Source organism: Hemitrygon akajei, chromosome 19 (assembly GCF_048418815.1).
Source record: "Hemitrygon akajei chromosome 19, sHemAka1.3, whole genome shotgun sequence".
Classification (NCBI taxonomy): domain Eukaryota; kingdom Metazoa; phylum Chordata; class Chondrichthyes; order Myliobatiformes; family Dasyatidae; genus Hemitrygon; species Hemitrygon akajei.
In genome coordinates, this window is record NC_133142.1 from 67,049,970 (window position 1) to 67,068,723 (window position 18,754).

The 18,754-nt window shown below is 36.3% G+C and overlaps 1 protein-coding gene across 15 annotated transcripts in view; it reads left to right on the top strand.

The window, feature by feature from the left end:
- nisch (nischarin) overlaps positions 1–18,754 on the top strand; it is a 132,370-nt gene that overhangs the window by 42,989 nt on the left and 70,627 nt on the right. For 13 of the 15 annotated variants that reach the window (XR_012102192.1, XR_012102186.1, XR_012102187.1 and 10 more), the window contains 4 exons: positions 2,202–2,330; positions 10,818–10,931; positions 12,177–12,285; positions 17,047–17,168. Coding sequence is in view for 8 of the 15 variants with exons in the window: in XM_073072692.1 (XP_072928793.1) it covers positions 2,202–2,330; positions 10,818–10,931; positions 12,177–12,285; positions 17,047–17,168 (474 nt within the window). In the remaining 7 variants the exon portion in view is untranslated. Of the gene's footprint in view, positions 1–2,201; positions 2,331–10,817; positions 10,932–12,176; positions 12,294–17,046; positions 17,169–18,754 lie in introns of those variants that run through there. The other 2 variants (XM_073072694.1, XM_073072695.1) reach the window with 2 other exon arrangements.

Here is an 18,754-nt window from a genome sequence, read left to right on the forward strand (position 1 = left end):
TGAAGAGAGTCATGAACTGTCACTGTGAACAGCTACTCTAGGTCCAGTGAAGTTGCTGTGACATTAAAGTTAGGGCTAGAATTTCAGGATTTAGATCCAGGGAAGTGAAGGGCTGACAGTTTATGCTTGTGTTGTGATGGTGTGTGATTTTTGAGGGGAAGTTGCAGCTGGTTGTTGTTAGCCTTTTTCTTGGTAGTAAGGGTTTGCAAGCTGCAGTCAAAGAGCCTGGGTGGGTAATATAGTCCATTTTTATGGTTGGCATACACTGCAGCAACCAGGCACTGGTGGTGGAGGGAATGAAAGTTTGATGGGGTGCCAGTCAAATGTGTTGATTTGTCCTAGATGGTCCAGAGCAGCTTGACGAATGTTGCTGCTGCACTCGTCCACACAATGAAAGTTATTCTATAATTTCATAATTTTTCTTATAGATACCTTGTAGCGAGTGATGCCAGGCCATGAAGTAAAAGATTGTGTAATATGTTTCATCTGGTGCTATACTGTATGTTCACTGCATTCCATGATGCCCAAGTTTGAGCTGCTGCTTCTGAATCTATTCCGTTTAGAATGTTAGTAGTGCCACACACTTGGAAGGAAGGAAGGACTTTGTCTCCAAAAGAGTTGTGCTGTGGTTACTTCTACCAGTTACTATCATGGATGGAGAAGTCTACCACAGAAAGGATTGGTGAGGATGAGGTTGAATAGGTATTATCCCAATTTTGATTGACGTAATATTTGCCACATGTCCAATCTGGTAGCTGTCCTTCAGCTGTGTTAATACAACCAAGCCACTCTTGGTGATAGACTATGTCTCCATCTAGAGTATATTTTGTGCCCTTACTATTTTCAGAGATTTTACCAAATGTGCAGTGATGAGGAGCAATCACTGATTTATGGTTAATAAGTAGGCTGAGGGTGGTAATTAAGAAGAGATTATTTTTGTCTATGTTTGACCTGATTCCATGAGACTACATTGGGTCTGGAGTCAATGCTGAGAACTCTGTACCACTGCCACTGTGTCTCCATTGCTCTTGATTCTGTTCTGCCGTTGGCGCCGGAAGTATCCAAGGATTGTGATGGAAGAATCTTGTTACATTAGGCATGTCTAGTCTGTTAATCAGATTAGTAAATTGACGAGAGTGCTGTGAAGTCTCAGTTACTGAGTACAATTAAGATGGCGATGACTAGATTAAAATTTTAACAGATGTCTGGTTAGAGCAGGGAAGTGAAACTGAGATAAAAGTTCAGGCATGATCTTATTATATGATAGTGCAAGTAAGCAGGACCAAATGCAACACTCCTGTTTATAATGTTTAATACTGCAATGAACTTCAAATGTCAGTTCTTGAAAAATCACTTTGAAATCAAGTTTGTTTTCTACCACAATAGAACATAGAATAGTATAGGCCCTTTGGCCCACAATGTTGTGCTGACCCTTAAACCCTGCCTCCCATATATCCCCCCACCTTAAAGTCCTCCATATACCTGTCTAGTAGTCTCTTAAATTTCACTAGTGTATCTGCCTCCAGCATTGACTCAGGCAGTGCATTCCACGCAGCAACCACTCTCTGAGTAAAAAACCTTTCTCTAATACCCCCCTTGAACTTCCCACCCCTTACCTTAAAGCCATGTCCTCTTGTATTGAGCAGTGGTGCTCTGGGGATGAGGCGCTGGCTGTCCACTCTACCTATTCCTCTTAATATCTTGTGTACCTCTATCATGTCTCCTCTCATCCTCCTCCTCTCCCTTAATCTCTTAATCTCTTAATGCATACTCTCTAAACCAAGCAGCATTCTGGTAAATCTCCTCTGTACCCTTTCTACCTGTGAGGCAACTTTCAGGGATCTGTGGACATGTACCCCCAGATTCCTCTGCTCCTTCGCACTACCAAGTATCCTGCCATTTACTTTGTACTCTACCTTGGACTTTGTCCTTCTAAAGTGTACCACCTCACACTTCTCTGGGTTGAACTCCATCTGCCACTTCTCAGCCCACTTCTGCATCCTGTCAATGTCTCTCTGCAATCTTCGACAATCCTCTACATTATCCACAGCACCACCAACCTTTGTGTTGTCTGCAAACTTGCCAACCCACCTTTCTACCCCCACATCCATTTATTCACAAAGTTAATATGTCCAGGGTACTATAAACATGTTTTCTAGTGTTTTCTGCAAAATGTATTGACGCAGAATAATTATTTTCAGATAGAAGAAATTAAGAACATTGGGAGTTTGCCCTGCCTTGAGAAGGTCTTTCTAAGTAACAACCCTTTGAGCATCATTCCTGATTACAGAACAAAGGTTCTCGCACAATTTGGCGATCGTGCTTCAGAGGTAACAACGAATAATAATAATTAAATTCATGGTAGAAATGTGTAACGTTTTTGTATTGTTCAGTTAATGGCAAATGAGTTTTCCAGCTTAAATTTTTTGATTGTTTGCAACCTGAAGTGGATTTCTATCCAAATCGTTGGAGAAAATTCACCAAAGCAAACTTTTCATTAAGATTATTGAACCATTTTAACTGTGTAGTTTCGGGATTCTCTAGTTATTTAAATATGGAGTAGTACCTTCCTGCAGAGCTATTTTTTTTTGAGAAATCTGATGGGGTGAGATAACTTGGCTCTTTTTTTTGTTAATCACTGTAGACCCTCTGGCTTTTAACAAAAATAATGTGTAAATGCCAAGCTTGATTTTTTTCCTTTAAATTTGAGGACTTTTTATTTCATTATTACAATATCTATAACTGAATTGTTATTTTTCTTGAGTTTCTAAACATCACCTTAAAATTTAATGGTCTGTGTAGGAATTACGTATCTATTTTCTATCTCTGTATTGTATTTTGTGTTGCGCAACGATGGGTTTTGGTAATATGTCACATGAGTTGGTCTGGTAGAATAAGTATCTTTACATATTCATGCTTTGTCTTAATTAGTTTAGTTGATGGGGAGCAGAGGATAATGTATATTTTTTGTTGACTGCTAATAACTCTTATTCCACTGTATTTCTAATTTAGTTTTGTGAGTTATTGTTATATAATATAGTTTGTCTTTGGTTGTGTAATAAAGGATCAAACTTACTTTTTTTGACTTAGAACTCAGTTATTTGTAAGCATACCATACAGTGTCAAGTCCTCGCTCAGTCTCTCAGTGGTTTTGGCTTGCTTTTCAAGTAACTGCTACCGCCTGAGTTCAAAGATTTTTCTTTTATTTATTAATTTACATATAAGAATACAGAGTTCATTGATAGTTTGCCTGAATTGTTCGTGTTCCTTCTCAATTCGAAGAGTAGTCTGCTTGAGCGTCTGAAATTAAAGATGTCATCTATGGAAAAGAAAATTAATGAAATTACCTCAGAACTATTAAAAACGAAGGAAAAATTGATTGCTTTAGACAGCAGAGCATGTTGGAGGAACTTGCGTATATTAGATTTGCCTGAAAATGCTGAAACTGGTGATCAAAGTTCTTCTCAGATATGCTGTACTCACTTTTTAGTGAGACTCTTGAAGCAAGCCCTTTACTCGACAGAGTCCACATAATTCCAGGATTTCAGCACTCATTTGAATTACACCCCCGGCCAATCGTACTTTGCTTGCATTATTATACAACCAAAGAAGCCATACTTCGAGAAGCCAGAAGGAAACGGAAACTAATCTTCAACTCAATTCAAATTCGTATAGTCAAAGACTTTCCTCCTGAGATTCTTGCCGAAAGAAGGAAATACCGGGAAGTGATGAGTGAAATGTATAAGAAAAATCTCCATCCATCGCTTCGCTACCCAGTGCGGCTGATAATCTTCCCCCGACTCTCAGCCACAGAGGATTTATTCCCTTGACGAAGGATGAAAGTTTATTAAGAATTTCAAAGTTAAGCCGATTGTAACCTGAATAGGTAATTCTGATCTATGAGATGTTTTGAGGAAAGTCTATTCTATGCTTTTTGGATGTCCTTATGGGACTTGGCTGATCTGATTCTTCTCTTTATTTGTTGATAATTAGTATATATTCATAACTGTTTTGAAGGAAACCTGTATCATAGAGGTCCGTATAGGACCTAGTTTGAATTATTTTTTCTATCTTTTTGCTTGCCTCAAATAGCTTTAGGTTTGATATCTATATTCACTATTTTTTTATACGACTTGTAAGTTTATTTTGAAAGAAAGAACTTCAGCTGTAATATTATTTGCTTGGATTTATTCTTTTCTGAATACCTGATTAATATACTTTAGTTGAATTTAAGATGGCCATCGCCACTTACGTTTTTATTATTGTTAGACATAACATTACAGTTTTTGAAATTTGTTTACTACTTTTATTATGGCTAGATTTGGTGGGATGAATAATACTACATTTTTTTAATATAGCTGCAGAATGGAGGACAGGGTCAAAGGTCATTAGCCTAGCATGCGATCACCCTATTGGTTGCTTTTTTTCGGGCTTTGCTGGAGGGGGGGGGGCTATTAGAATAGGTTTTATTCCTCGATTGGGCGGATCTATTGATGGACATTTTTTCTCAAATATGTCGTCACTTCTGGTCAGATTTGTTTCTTTTGGATTAATGTGCAGTTGCGCAGTAGTTTTCTTTATAAAACTTTAAATCTTAAACATGGATGTTAATAAAATTAATATAATCTCTTGGAATTTGACCGGCATGAATCATCCTATTAAGCATAAAAAGATGTTTAAGAAATTAAAAACACTTAATGCGGATATTATTTTTGCGCAAGAAAATCATGTACGGAGACAGGATGAAGATCGCCTTTTTAAATTCTGGAAAGGACTTTTATATCATTCTTTATCGACTAATAAAGTTAGAGGGTATCTATTTTTGTTAACTCTAAAATCCCTTTTGTACATTTTAATACTATTACTGATTCAATTGGAAGATAATTAATTATCACTGGTTTATTATGCGGTCAAAAGGTAGCTTTGGTGTGTGTATACGTACCTAATTCAGACAGTCCTGAATTTTTTAAGGAGCTTTTTTCTGAACTACCGAATCTGAATGAACATAAGTTGATCATGGGCGGTGACTTTAATTGCTGTCTGAATCCGACGATTGACAGGTCATCAACCAATCCGTCGCCCCCTAATAAAGCGGCGGACTGTATTAATGTTTTTTTATTAGAATGTGGCCTGGTTGATATCTGGAGATATAAACACACTAATGACAAAGATTTTTCTTTTTTTTCACATGTTCATCATAAATATTCAAGAATTTATTACTTTTTTCTAGACACACGCTTGCTATGCTCCGTTGTTGAGTGCGTGTATGATGTCATTGTGTTGTCGGATCACGCGCCTCTGAAATTAACCCTGAAGCTCTCTGATAGCTTTTTTGAAAATGTCACAGTGGAGGTTGAATCCCGTATTGTTACAGGATCCAGCCTTTGTTAGTTTTATTAAGGAGCAAATTTCTATATTTTTTTAACTTAATACAGCTGAAGGAATGTCAAATTTGGTTATATGGGATATGATGAAATCCTTTCTTAGGGGACAGGTAATTTCATATTCAGCAGCTTTAAGAAAGAAAACTAAAGTGGAACAGTTAGTGCTTACTAATAAAATTAGAGAGAGATAAAGCGTATTCAGTAAAACCTACTGAAGATCTATATAAGGAAAGGGTTGAACTTCAAACACAATATGATTTGCTTCTGACCTTTCCCATCGAACAGCAAATTTTTAAATCTAAAAGTTTATTTTATATACATGGAGATAAGTCAGGTAAACTTTTGGTTGGTCAGTTAAAAGCAAGCATGGTTAGAAGACAGATTTTGAAAGTACGCAGACCAGATTGAACTGAAACATTGGACCCTTATGAAATTAATAAGATATTTATGGATTTCTATTCCAATCTTATAAATCTGAATTCTCTGACAATACTTATATTATGGACAGATTTTTGCAAAAATTAAATATACCTAAAATTTTGACTCAAGATATTAATACACTAGATGCACCTATTAAACAAGAAGAAATAGCTAAAGATATATCCTCTGTGCAACTAGGGAAAGCTCTGGGACCAGATGGATATATAGTGGAAATTTATAAGACCTTCAATGAAATGCTTATACCATATCTTTGTCAAACTTTCACTGATTCTATATCCTCTGGGGATCTTCCAAAAACTTTTTATGAGGCATTAATTTCATTGATTCCTAAAAAAAGGAAAAAGATCTATCTGAATGTGCATCCTATAGACATATCTCCTTACTGAATGTGGATTTTAAAATTTTCTCTAAGGTTTTAGCTAGTAGACTTGAGAATATTTTGCCTATACTGTTATCTTAAATGATCAAACTGGATTTATTAAAAATAGGTATTCACATTTTAATATTCGAAGATTGTTAAATATTATTTATTCCCCCTCAACTAAAGAATCTGAATGTATTGTGTCTGGATGCAGAGAAAGCTTTTGATAGGGTGGAATGGCCTTATTTGTTTCAGGTTTTGAAGAGGTTTAATTTCGGTCCAGGATTCATTTCCTGGATCAAACTGATTTATCAAGCCCTGGTGGCTGCGGTTATAACTAATAATCAAAAATCCCCTTATTTTAGATTATATAGAGGAACCCGTCAGGGTTGTCTTCTCAGTCCTTTATTATTTAATTTGGTTTTAGAACCACTTGCTATTGCTCTTAGGGATTCTAACTCTGTTCAGGGTATTAAGAGAGGGGATAAACTACATAAGGTTTTGTTATGTGCAGATGATTTATTAGTTTACATTTCAAACCCTAGGAAATCTATTCCCTCTATTCATATTTACTGAATTTAGTGTTTTCTCTGGATACAAACTAAACGTACATAAAAGTGAATTATTTCCCATTAATAATTACTCTTATTATACCCTTTAATATTGCTAAAAATTATTTTATTTATCTTGGTATTGAAATTACTAAAAATTTTAAAGATTTATATAAGTATAATTTCCTTCCTCTAATTGAATATACACAACAAATGTTTTCCAAATGGTCACCTATGACGATATCATTAATTGGTCGAATAAATGCTATAAAAATGGTAACTTTACCATAATTTTTATATACATTTCAAGCAGTTCCATCCTTTGTCCCGACAATGTTTTTTGATAGAATAGATTCCATGATCCTATCATACATTTGGAATAATAAAAGCTCTAGAGTGAATAAATCTTTATTGCAAAAATCAAAAAAGGATGGAGGACTGGTGTTACCAAATTTTAGATTTTATTATTGGGTAATTAATATTCATTATATCACCTTTTGGACTCACGATATAGATAAACAGGACTGTCCTTCATGGTTACATTTGGAGGAGAATTCAGTAAGGGGGTTTTCTTTGGCTTCTTTACTGGGAGCTCCTCTTCCTTTTTTGTTCTCTAGGATAAGTAGACAAGGTCTTAGTCCCATTGTTTAAAAATTCATTAAAATACATTAAAAATTTGTTTCAATTTCGTAGATTTTTCAATTTAAATAACTTGGTTCTCTCTAGTAATATCTATTTTAACTTTTTCTTTAAACCATCAATTTTGGATAAGGCTTTTTTAACATGGAAAACTAAGGGAATAAAAACTTTTTTAGATCTGTTTTCGATATCGGAATGTGTGGTATCCCTAGATGCTGAGAAAGCTTTCGACAGAGTTGAATGGAATTATTTATTTAAAACTTTAGAAAAATTCAATTTTAGACCTGTTTTCATTCAATGGATTAAATTACTTTGTTTAGCTCCTTCCGCTGGGTTATCACTAATTCTCATAATTCCAAACCATTTAAGCTTCATCGTGGCCCTAGACAAGGCTTTTTGATCTGGCCTTAGAACCCTTAGCCATTGCTTTTCGAGAATCTAATGATACCACCGGTATTTTAAGGAGAGACATGATGCACAAAATCTCACTGTATTCTGATGATCTGCTGCTATTTATTTCTAGTGTTGAGACTTCATTACCCCATGTGCTTTCTTTACTCTCCTGTTTTAGCCAGTTCTCAGGTTATAAATTAAACCTACATAAAAGTGAACTTTTCCCTTTTGAATAATTTGATACCAACAAATTCTAACCTTCCTTTTAAAATTAAAAGAAACCAATTTGCCTACTTAGTAACAGTCACTAAAAACTGTAAGTGTCTATTTAAAGAAAATTTTCTTACCCTATTGAATCACGTAAAAAGGATACTATCAAATTGGTCACCTCTTTCGTTATCGCTGATTGGCCGAATTAACACTATCAAAGTGAATATATTACTTAAATTTATATTTCTTTTTCAGGCATAGCCTGGTTTTATTATTAAATCTTTTTTTGATTCTCTTGACTGTATTATATATGGAAGGATAAGCATTCTAGATTAAATAAAATTTGTCTTCAGAAAGATAAAAAGAATGGAGGATTAGCCTTACCAAACATTTAGATTTTATTATTGGGCAGTTAATATAAGAAATCTTACATTTTGGTTATATTACATTAATCGTGAGGATTGCCCGATGTGGGTTTTTTTTTCAGAAGCTAACTCTGTTAATAAATTTTCTATTATTTCTCTTCTTGGATCCTCACTTCCTTTGTCTCTGAGTAAGTGAACTGATAATCAAGTAGTTAAACACACTATGAGAATTTGGATACAATTCCGAAAATACTTTGGCTTATTGTGATTTTCTCTTTCAAGTCTCATTTTTTCTAATTATTTTTTTAAACCCTCTGTGATTGATGTGGCTTTTAAAGAATGGGATAGATTAAGTATTAAATGCTTTCAGGACTTGTTTGTAGAGGGAAGTGTCTCTTCGATTGAACAGCTGTCAACTAAATATAGTTTACCCAAAACTCATTTTTTTCCAATACCTACAAATGAGAGATTTTTTACGGTCTCAAATAAATACATCTCCTAAAAGTCCTGATAAGAATTTACTAGATGTAATTTTTAATTTGAAACCTTTTTATAATGGATCTATATCTAATATTTATAATATGCTGTTGAGTTCAAAGATTTAAAGTCTTGGCTGCATTGATTGTGGATGCTATTGGTTGATAGGTCCTGTATTAATAAGGGTTTCAAAGGGTAAGGGGAGAAGGCAGGAGAATGGGGGTCAGAGGGATAATAAATCAGCCATGATGGAATGGTAGAGCTGACTTGATGGGCCAAATGGCCTAATTCTGCTCCTGTATCTTATGGTCATATGGTCTTGTGCTTTTGTAATGAACTTTTAAAAATTTCCCATTCCCTAAATGCTGAAGAACACAGCAGATTGAAAGTTACTATAATTGTATGCTATTTAAAGGAGAAATTTAAGGGACTTAAAGTCTATTTAACCTGATATTTGTCAGCAAAGTGCTGGAGTACATTACCAAGTATGTGCTGTAGATTATTGGCCATGGTCAACATGATGTCAATAAGAACAAACAGCAATATTGTTCTTGGATGGATAAATCATTGTATGCACTATATTGGGTTTTAAAAGACATTTACCAAAGTATTGCACAAGGGGTTGTGCAATAATTATAAGAGATCGTGAGTTATGTTAACTGTAGGACAGGACTGGTAAAACAATGGGGGTGAACAGTTCATTTTCAAGTGGGTAAATTATTACCAGTCTAAACTGGATCCTCAGGTGCTCAAGTTGTACATTGACGGATATTTGCAATGATCTGAAGCTATAAGGAATAGTGTTGAGGAATGGATATGAGAAGATTGCATAGTGTGTGCAGATGTCTTGAGTGAGAAACAAATGAACATATAAAGTATAATGTGGAGAAAATAATTTTTTCACTTATTACTTTTGTAGTTAGAAATTGCTAAATGTTTATGTCTTGGGGGAATTTGTAGATGGAATATGAAACTGGCCCTATTGCGAAGGAATTGGAATACAAAAATTAGTAAGACTTGATTTGGAGTGCTGCATATAGTTTTGGTTTCCTTATCAGTACTAAATTTGGTTATCCTGGAGTTGGCACAGTATAAATTTACAAGATTGCTTCTTGTAATGATGGATTCCCCTTTGAAGTAGGAATGAACAAAACAAGTTTGCACTTACTGGCATTTAGACTATATATGATTCCATAGATTCCATTTATAGCACTTCTTAGGCTTCAGCTTGAATAGTGCATAAATTTTATTTACCACATTATAGGAAAGCTATTATTCCTTTGGAAAATAGATGTGATTGAATATGCTACTAGGATTGGAGTATTGGAGCTATGAGGAAAGCTTGATTAAGCTAAGGTTGTTTTTCTTTGAATTGAGGAAATGAAGGGGTTGAGAAGTGTAAAATTGAGGAGCCTAATAGAATAAATAACAAATGTCAGAAACCAAGAGTTGAAGTAAGTAATTGAGGGATTACAGAGACGCAAGATAAATGTTTCATCCACACGATGGAGGAGATCAGGAGCAGGTAATCTGAAAGTGTAGGTAAAAATAAAATTAAACCTCGATTGGATTTAAAGAACGTAGATATGTACTTGAAGACCATGATTTCAGAGTTACGGATCTAATGCTGGAAGGTGGGGATAACGTTGGGTGGTTCTTCTGTGATTGGAATAGATATAATAGACAATTAATCTCCTGTATTGCAAATGTTTTTCTTTACTTTGAGAGGAGTTTTTTTTTTAAATCAGGAATTGCCTGGTAGATTTCTAGAGGTCCTTTCTTCTGAATTCAGTAGTGTGAAACCTCAGAACATAATCTCCAGACAAGAGGTTAGCAATTTATGATTTGGATGAGAAATATTACAGTGCAGATGTCTTTGAAAATATTTGCCTCCAATAAGAAGACCATAGGATTACGAAAATTAGATGATACAGTGAGTGAGGCACAATCATAATCTTATTAAGGCTTGCTCCTGATTTTACTTTTATTCTTGTAGGTCTGCCTGGATAATACTGTTACAACAGGAAAAGAACTTGATACAGTTGAGGTGCTGAAGGCAATTCAGAAAGCCAGAGAAGCAAAAGATCGAATGAATAGTACAGATAAAAAAGTAAGATTATTGCAATAACTTTTCTTAATTCTATTTTGAATGATTGTGGTGTTCGGTGTTGAATAACGAATACAGAATTAAAAGCAATGAAGGTGAGGTGGAAATTAGGGTGAAAGTTGAAACTGTTACTGGCTTTACTTCCCTGATAGTCTTCATAAGCATGAATAACCCACATTGTGTATTGAATTGATTTGATAGTGTTTGCTTTGTAGTCATTATGCCTGAAATCTAATTATTTTGGTGTCTATTAATAGTGTTTGATTATAGTGCCAATATACTGTAATGCTCTTTAAGTACAGTCGGTCCTCCTTATCCGCGGATTCCGCATGCGCGGATTCAACCAACCACGGATCGGGAAAACCCGGAAGTTCTCTCTACAGCACTCGTTGTTCGAGCATGTACAGACTATTTTTTTTGTCATTATTCCCTAAACAATACAGTATAGCAACTATTTACATAGCATTTACATTGTACTAGGTATTATAAGTAATCTAGAAATGACTTAAAAGTACAGGCAGTCCCCAGGTTATGAATGAGTTCCATTCCTGAGTCTGTCTTTAAGTCGGATTTGAAGTCGGAACAGGTACATCCGGTATTATTTAGCGTCAGTTAGTCAAATGGTTTTCTTAGTATGTAGTACATATTTTACCTTTCTATGCATATAAAACACTTAAGGAACATAAGTATTTCAATAATTAAACCACTGCATTGCTTAGTAATAATCGTAGCTTTCATCGGGGCAGGGCCTTTCAAATGCTCCATTAAAATTGTTCTGATCGTTGACTGACTGTAGCCTAATGCTTTTCCAATGACCGATGGTGTCTCACCTCTTTCCGATCGCTTTATTACTTCGACCTTATTTTCAATCGCGATCGTGATTATTTTTGTGAACAGAAACACCGCAGATTCAGAGCTACGCCAGGTCCCACCACTCTGAACATGTTAAATAAAGTCTGGGGTTCCGCTGGGTCCTAAAGACCACCGTACTGATTCAGGTTAAATAAGGGACTTGAGCATCTGCGATTTTTGGTATCCGCGGGGGGTCTCGGAACCAATCCCCCGCGGATAAGGAGGGCCGACAGTAATAGAATTTAATTTATAAAGTGCTTTTGACTAAGAGGGTAAGGGTAAAGGTATGTTTTTGGACGCTGATGCTTTTTGTCCTTGCTTCCTGCTTGCTTGGTCCAACTCTGCTATATTAAACTTGGCAATGTGTGTAGTCTTAAAGTGCATTTTTTTTGTTAGATCAGTGAGGAAACAAGACTTGCTGCTCAAGGGTCCAAACCCAACTACTCTTCCTGTGTTGCTTGTTCTCCTTCTCCTCTGCTACACCATGCTGCCAGCTCCAGCCAAGGTAATCATGTATGTATCGGGCTGCTGGTGTGGACCATTTTTTTTTGGCTCTGGTGCTTGCTTATCTGCATTAATGTGTGCATATTAAGGAATTGACCACTACTATTTCTAACTTGTACACTAAGTATTTAAGTTGCACGTTGATCAAGGGCTTTTGGGTTGTTTTAAAATCATGGTATTTCTAGATGCATGAAAATTTCAGTTTTGCTGCAATGGTTATCACTTACCGTATATTCTGGGGTATAAGCCGACCCCCCCATTTTCAAGGTTAAAAAAGTGACTCTTTCATGTTACCTTTGTATAAGCCGACCCCTTTTGTAGAGGTTTTTGATTTAACCAGAAACGATCACAAGATCTCACATGCCGGTACTCAGCTTTGCCGTATCCGGACCCTGGAAATTTTATGAACTAGTACCTGCTAAGAAAACAGGCCTACACACTGTAGAGCATTATAGACGAATTCTAAATAAATATATCAGAGAAATTTTGGATTAGGTTTCCAATGGAAAAGAATCCTCTGAAAAGTAACCCCCGTGAAGTCATTTAGCGCTCATCGTAATCTCGTTAAAACATAACACAGTGTGGCGGGATCAGTACGTGTACTCAGTATTGAGTTTGCAACCACCATGTACAAAAGATTAAAGCAAATGCGATATGATGCTGACTTCAAGCTGAAGGTTGTTGATTTTGCTAAAGGAACGAATAATTCTGCAGCTGCTAAGAAGTTTAGTGTAAACGAAAGAGAGAGAGAGAGAGAGAGAGAGAGAGAGAGAGGAGAAAGGCAGAGGACACGCTGAGGGAAATGTCAAAGACGAAATGTGCAAACTGCGGGAAAACATGCCAGTGGCAAGAACTGGAAGAAAAAGTTTTAGAGTGGGTGAATCATCAGCGATCGTCCAGATACATTGTTACCAGAGAAATGATTTGAGTTCAAGCATTGAAATGGGCCGTGAAACACCGTGAGGTCAGTGAAAATTTCAAAGCTATGCGAAGTTGGTGCACCCGATATATGAATAGACGTGATCTTGTGTTGAGACAGAAAAACAAAGATTGCTCAGAAAATTCCTGAGGGGTGTTGTTTACGTTCAAGAACGCTGCTGGATAGACGAAGTGCATTGCTTGAAGTGGGTTAAAGAGGTGTGGAGTCGATGTCCCGAAGGTGTCGGGAAGGAAAAGTCGCTACTTGTCTGGGACATGTTCAAAGCGCACTTGTCAGGTGTGACAAAAGCAGCATTGAAAGCTGAAAATATGAAAACTGCAGTCATCCCCGGTGGTTTGATGTCCGTGCTTCAGCCACTAGATGTGAGTTTAAACAAACCAAAGAATTCATGCGTCGATAGTGGAACCAGTTTGACTCAAAAACAGCCAATAAATACGACCTGTCTTCCATGTATTCGCTTTTCCAAAGTTGGCACCCTCTGTATAAGCCGACCCCCTAATTTTAGGACCAAAATTTAGGTCCAAATTCTCAGCTTAAACACCGGAATTTACGGTATCATGATTTTCTAGAAATATCTTCAGGGCCACCTTTCCACCTTTTGCTTAGGATTTAGTCATAGAAAAGTACAGCCCAGAAATGGGCCCTTTGGCTTTTAGAGTCCATGCTGAACCATTTAAACTGCCTGCTCCTGTCTATCTTCACTGGGACCATAATCTATCCATATGTGTACCATCCAAGTCCCTATCCAAACTTCTCGTAAACATTGAAGTCAAGCTCACATGCACTACTTGTGCTGGCAGCTCATTCCACACTTGCATGACACTCTGAGTGAAGAAGTTTCCCCTCATATTTCCCTTAAACTTCTCACCTTTCACCCTTAACCCATGGCCCCCAGTTGTAACTCCACCCAACATTAGTGGAAAAAGCCTGCTTGAATTTGCCCTATCTATACCCCTCATAATTTTGTGTATATCTCTATCAAATCTCCCAGCAACATCCTTGTAAATTTTCTCTGTACTCCTTCAATCTTCTTTACATCTTTCTTGTAGGTAGGTGGCCAAAACGGCAGACAGTATTCCAAAATAGGCCTCACCAATGTCTTGTAGAACTTCAACATGGCATCACATCTCTTGTACTCAGTTCTTTGATTTATGAAGGCCAATGTGTCAAAGCTTTCTTTACAACCCTATCTAGCTGTGCTGCCACTTCCAATGAATTATAGACCTATATTCCCAGATCGGTGCCCTAGTATTTTCCTTTTTTAATTCTGATTTCCTGAAACTACATTTTTTTCATTGAGAAGCTGAATATGGATGGGCCAGTTCTTTCTTATACCTAAAATGAGCAACATACTGTTACGTATCCCGTAACTGGATCACTTACCAGCAAAGATAGAGAGGTCCGCTGAAGTCTGATGGTACCATTTTTAAACGTTTTTATTGATAAAGGGGCACAAAAGTAAGGTTAATACAAACATTTAGATAACATACGTCGTCAATACTCAATCTAAAGCGCAGGTATAGTAATAATCAATCAGAAATAAGCTCTATCATTGTCTAGGGGATAATATATTGTTCATTGGAAAATATAAAAGTCATTCAAAAGTCTGCAGGCTTCAGCCTTTCGGGAACCGCTGGGTTTCTCGTGTTGGAGAGAGAGAGAGCAAGATTGGTGAGAAAAGGAACACTTGCCCGGGACTTTACGAAGCAAAGCCGTGGAATCAGGGGAGCAGGCTTTCCTGTTGTTAGTTAAAAGCGGTTTTCCGTGATTCCGGCCACAGACTCCCGATTCGGAATCTAACGCACGTGACTTCCTTCAAAATGGCTTCCTGCTACGACGGGATCGCTATCGTGTCTCCTGGGTGCGTCTCAAGGGGTCATCCCCCCCAGACCCTCCTTTATACTTCCTCACGGGATCGCAGGTGTCAATCAGGTTGCAGGTGTCAATCTCTCTCTCAACCAGCCCACTTTGCCCGAGGGCTTTACACGTGGTCTTCATGAGACAATAGTCAAGGTCGCCTTATTCTGCATCCCGGTGGAACGCGGTATTCAGCACGTCTCTCTCTCTCCCATTTCCTGTGTCTATTCAGCACGTCTCTCTCTTCTCTTGGGTCATTGACCCCCCCCCTTCACTAGGGCTCTTGCGATTTACATTTTTTTCATTGAGAAGCTGAATATGGATGGGCCAGTTCTTTCTTATACCTAAAATGAGCAACATACCAAGCTCTTGAAATTCTGTTCAAGTAACTTTAAAAACTTGCATATTAAGCAACTAAACAGTAACATAGTATATTTGTGTGAAAGGAGCATGCTTCTTTTGACATTTTTTGTCATCATAAATATCTTATTTTTGAAGAACCACTTTCAAAATAGATACCCTTCCCTATCTATTCAGGTAGAGCATACTAGATCATAATGACTTGCTGCATAATTCACCTTTCTGTCTTCTTTAAATCATAGATGCTCTGGTTTCTATGAGTGGAATAATTTATCTACTTTTTGAAACCCTTCATGATTTAGAACCTCTCTTGCATCACCTCTTGACTTTCTCTGCTATAATGTTGTTCTAGTGTGGGGAGCCATCTGGAACTGAGAGTCACTGTTCAATGTTCTGTTTCTTTTGTGCTGAAAGAACTGTGAAGAAAAGTTTGGGGAGAGTAAATTGACTTTGCTTGGTTGCTGCTGAAAATTGCTGATTCAAATTCCTTGGTTGAAAAATAGTAATGGTAACTTAAAAGCTTAATTTGTCCTTTTTGATTTAAAATGTTGCACTACTTTTTTTTAATGTTTGTTCTTTGGTGAAACATTGGGTTCTGTGGTGCTACTTAAAAGAAAGAATTAAAAAATGCAGATTCTGGAAATCAATTAGAAATGGATACACTAGAAATACCTCACAGGTTGGGCAACATCTGCGGAAATGAGATTTGTCTAGAACTCGCCTGCCCTTGCATAGACACTAATCCTGCTGTAAGTTGCTATCTGTGCATGTGGATCTCAGCAGTGCTGACCAAAGTAGAACACTTTATAGGGTGTTTCAATTGTAGGGTATATGTAGCTGAAAAAAGGCTGAATTAATTGCATAGCATGTGTGCTAGTCAAAGCATAAATTTTTCTTGCCACTATGAATGAGCTTTTTAGGTTCACTGTTCCCACCATGTATCCCCAAATTCCACAGCACACTCCTTATTATCTTTTCAGTGACTCCTGCCTCCCCAAAATAATTACCTGTTCTCATTGGCTTTAGTTATGTAAAGCATCTGCCCTGTCATTGGGCTGCATAATGACCATATGTCATGAAATTTGTTTTGTGGCAGCAGTATAGTGCATAACATCAAAATTACTATGTTACAAAATAAATAGTGCAAAAAAAAAGAAAAATGAGGTTTTGTTCATTAACTGTTCAAATCTGGAAGAGTCTTTTTTTTAAAACATTGAGCGTTGGTCTTAAGCCCCTTGATGCCATCTCCATAGTGGTAGCAATGCGAAGAGGGTGTGTCATGGAAGGTGAGAATTTAATGGAATGTTTTGTGCAGTATTTTTACATCTCCAGGATGTTATGATTATTTATTCTTGTGGCTCTGGCTCTCCTAATCTGAGCAAGAGGCTATCCACGCAGAACGTTCATCCTGATTAAAATACAAGTTATCGTTACCAGACTTGGTAATTATATTATCCGCAGTGTTGAATAATACAATGGTCTAGACATGACTTGCCCTCTTACATTTTTATAAAAATAAAGAAATATTTAATGTTTATGAACAACATGTCAAAGCTGGGTTTCAGCTTTCTTAATGAATAGCAATTTGGAATGTTCCTATTGCAGAAATAAATACTAAATCAGCCCTAATCATCAATCTACATCAAAGTGAGAGTTTGACTCCTATGGCTTCCACAATTACCCCAGGAGCCTCTGACACAGCCATTTTAAATGGAAGCAAGAGCAAGGTAATGATACACATTTCAAAATTAATTGTTAACTAATATAAATTGAAATGATACAACAGTTGCCTTGTAGCCTGCATCTTTTTAAATTTTAGTTGCATTGTGCATTGCATATGCCTTCCCTCTGTTCTCAAGAAATCCCCTCATCTGTGTGCGAACATGTTGATTAAGACATGGAATTGACAAATGAAAAGGGATAGTATTCTCTTGGATATATAAGATGGGGTTGTATAATTTAAGCATTAATGTAGGTAGATTAAAACGATTTCCTCTTTTAAGAGAGAAGAGAAATGGGTTGTAACTTTACATTTAGAGTTGGGATGATGTCATAAAGCACTCATGCACATGAGTTAGAGAAATGTGGAACTGTGGCCAATTGGAAAACTTCAAAACTGAGTTTGACAAAAGGGCATATAGGAATATATGACAAAAGTAGACAAAAATAAAGTGCAGCAAATACGCAACTTAATTTGAATGGTGGAATATTATCAAGGGCTGAATGATTACTTTACTTTCCTATGTTTGATGATGGGATATTTGAAGACAGTCTGTTTGCTAACTTTTTTTAAAAAAAAGATTTGAACCTAAAATGTAAAACCTGAGTAAGCTTTGCAATCCAAAGGAAGATATTATTTGATCTGAAAGATAGCATAGACATGTTGGGCCAATCGAATTGGACTAGTAAAATTGAAATTATGATTTTGTGATTGAGTTTCAATTTCTTTCCCTTTTATTCCCATGTAGCCCTTCTTTAAAAACTATTCTATTGTTTTTCATTTGGCATTCCTTATAGAATTTCCTTTGTGTTTTAGCTGCTCTTGTCTTTGATGTCTGTTAATTTTAAATTCCTGCTCCTGTTCTTATTTTCATATTGTTTTAGTGGGGACCATTTGGCACATGTCTATACTGGCTGTCCTATCAATTCCATTCTTCATCTTATTTCCTTATAATCTGTTTTCTTTCAAATTGATTCATAGTTGAACCTGGGTCACTGAAGCTGAGGCAACATCACTATCTGTTGTGCTGCTTCAACTTCATCATCTTAAAATAATATTTAACTCTTCTTCCTGCCTCCTCCATAAATTTAATGAAAGGTAGCTCAGTCTCCACATAACCAAAATCTCTCATTCCATATGATCATATAAATATTATCATATTGTAACTTATCCACGATTATTGAATATTTTCTAAAATAGCTTTTGATGTTGGAGATAGAAGTCCAAAAGGATCGTTAGTAGCATTTACTGAGGTACATTTACCCTTGCCTCTCTTCCTATTTTTCTTAATGTATCACCAAATTTGTATTACATTATTGAAATTTTTATTACTATTCCTTTGCATGACCTCATTAAAATTGATATAACATTTTAAAATTGTGATTAAAATGAATTGGCTTGACTGGGACATTGCAGATTATCAATAGAGTGTACATCCATTGTTGAGTTATCCTCTGTTAGAAAATAATCTAAAATTTCTGAAAGTCTTTCAAGCACTTGGTCCATTAAGGGTTTGTTGAAAAAAGTGGTAAATATAACTAGTTACTTTTAAAGAAAAAGGCAGTAAATTTTAAAATCAGATTTGATATTTCA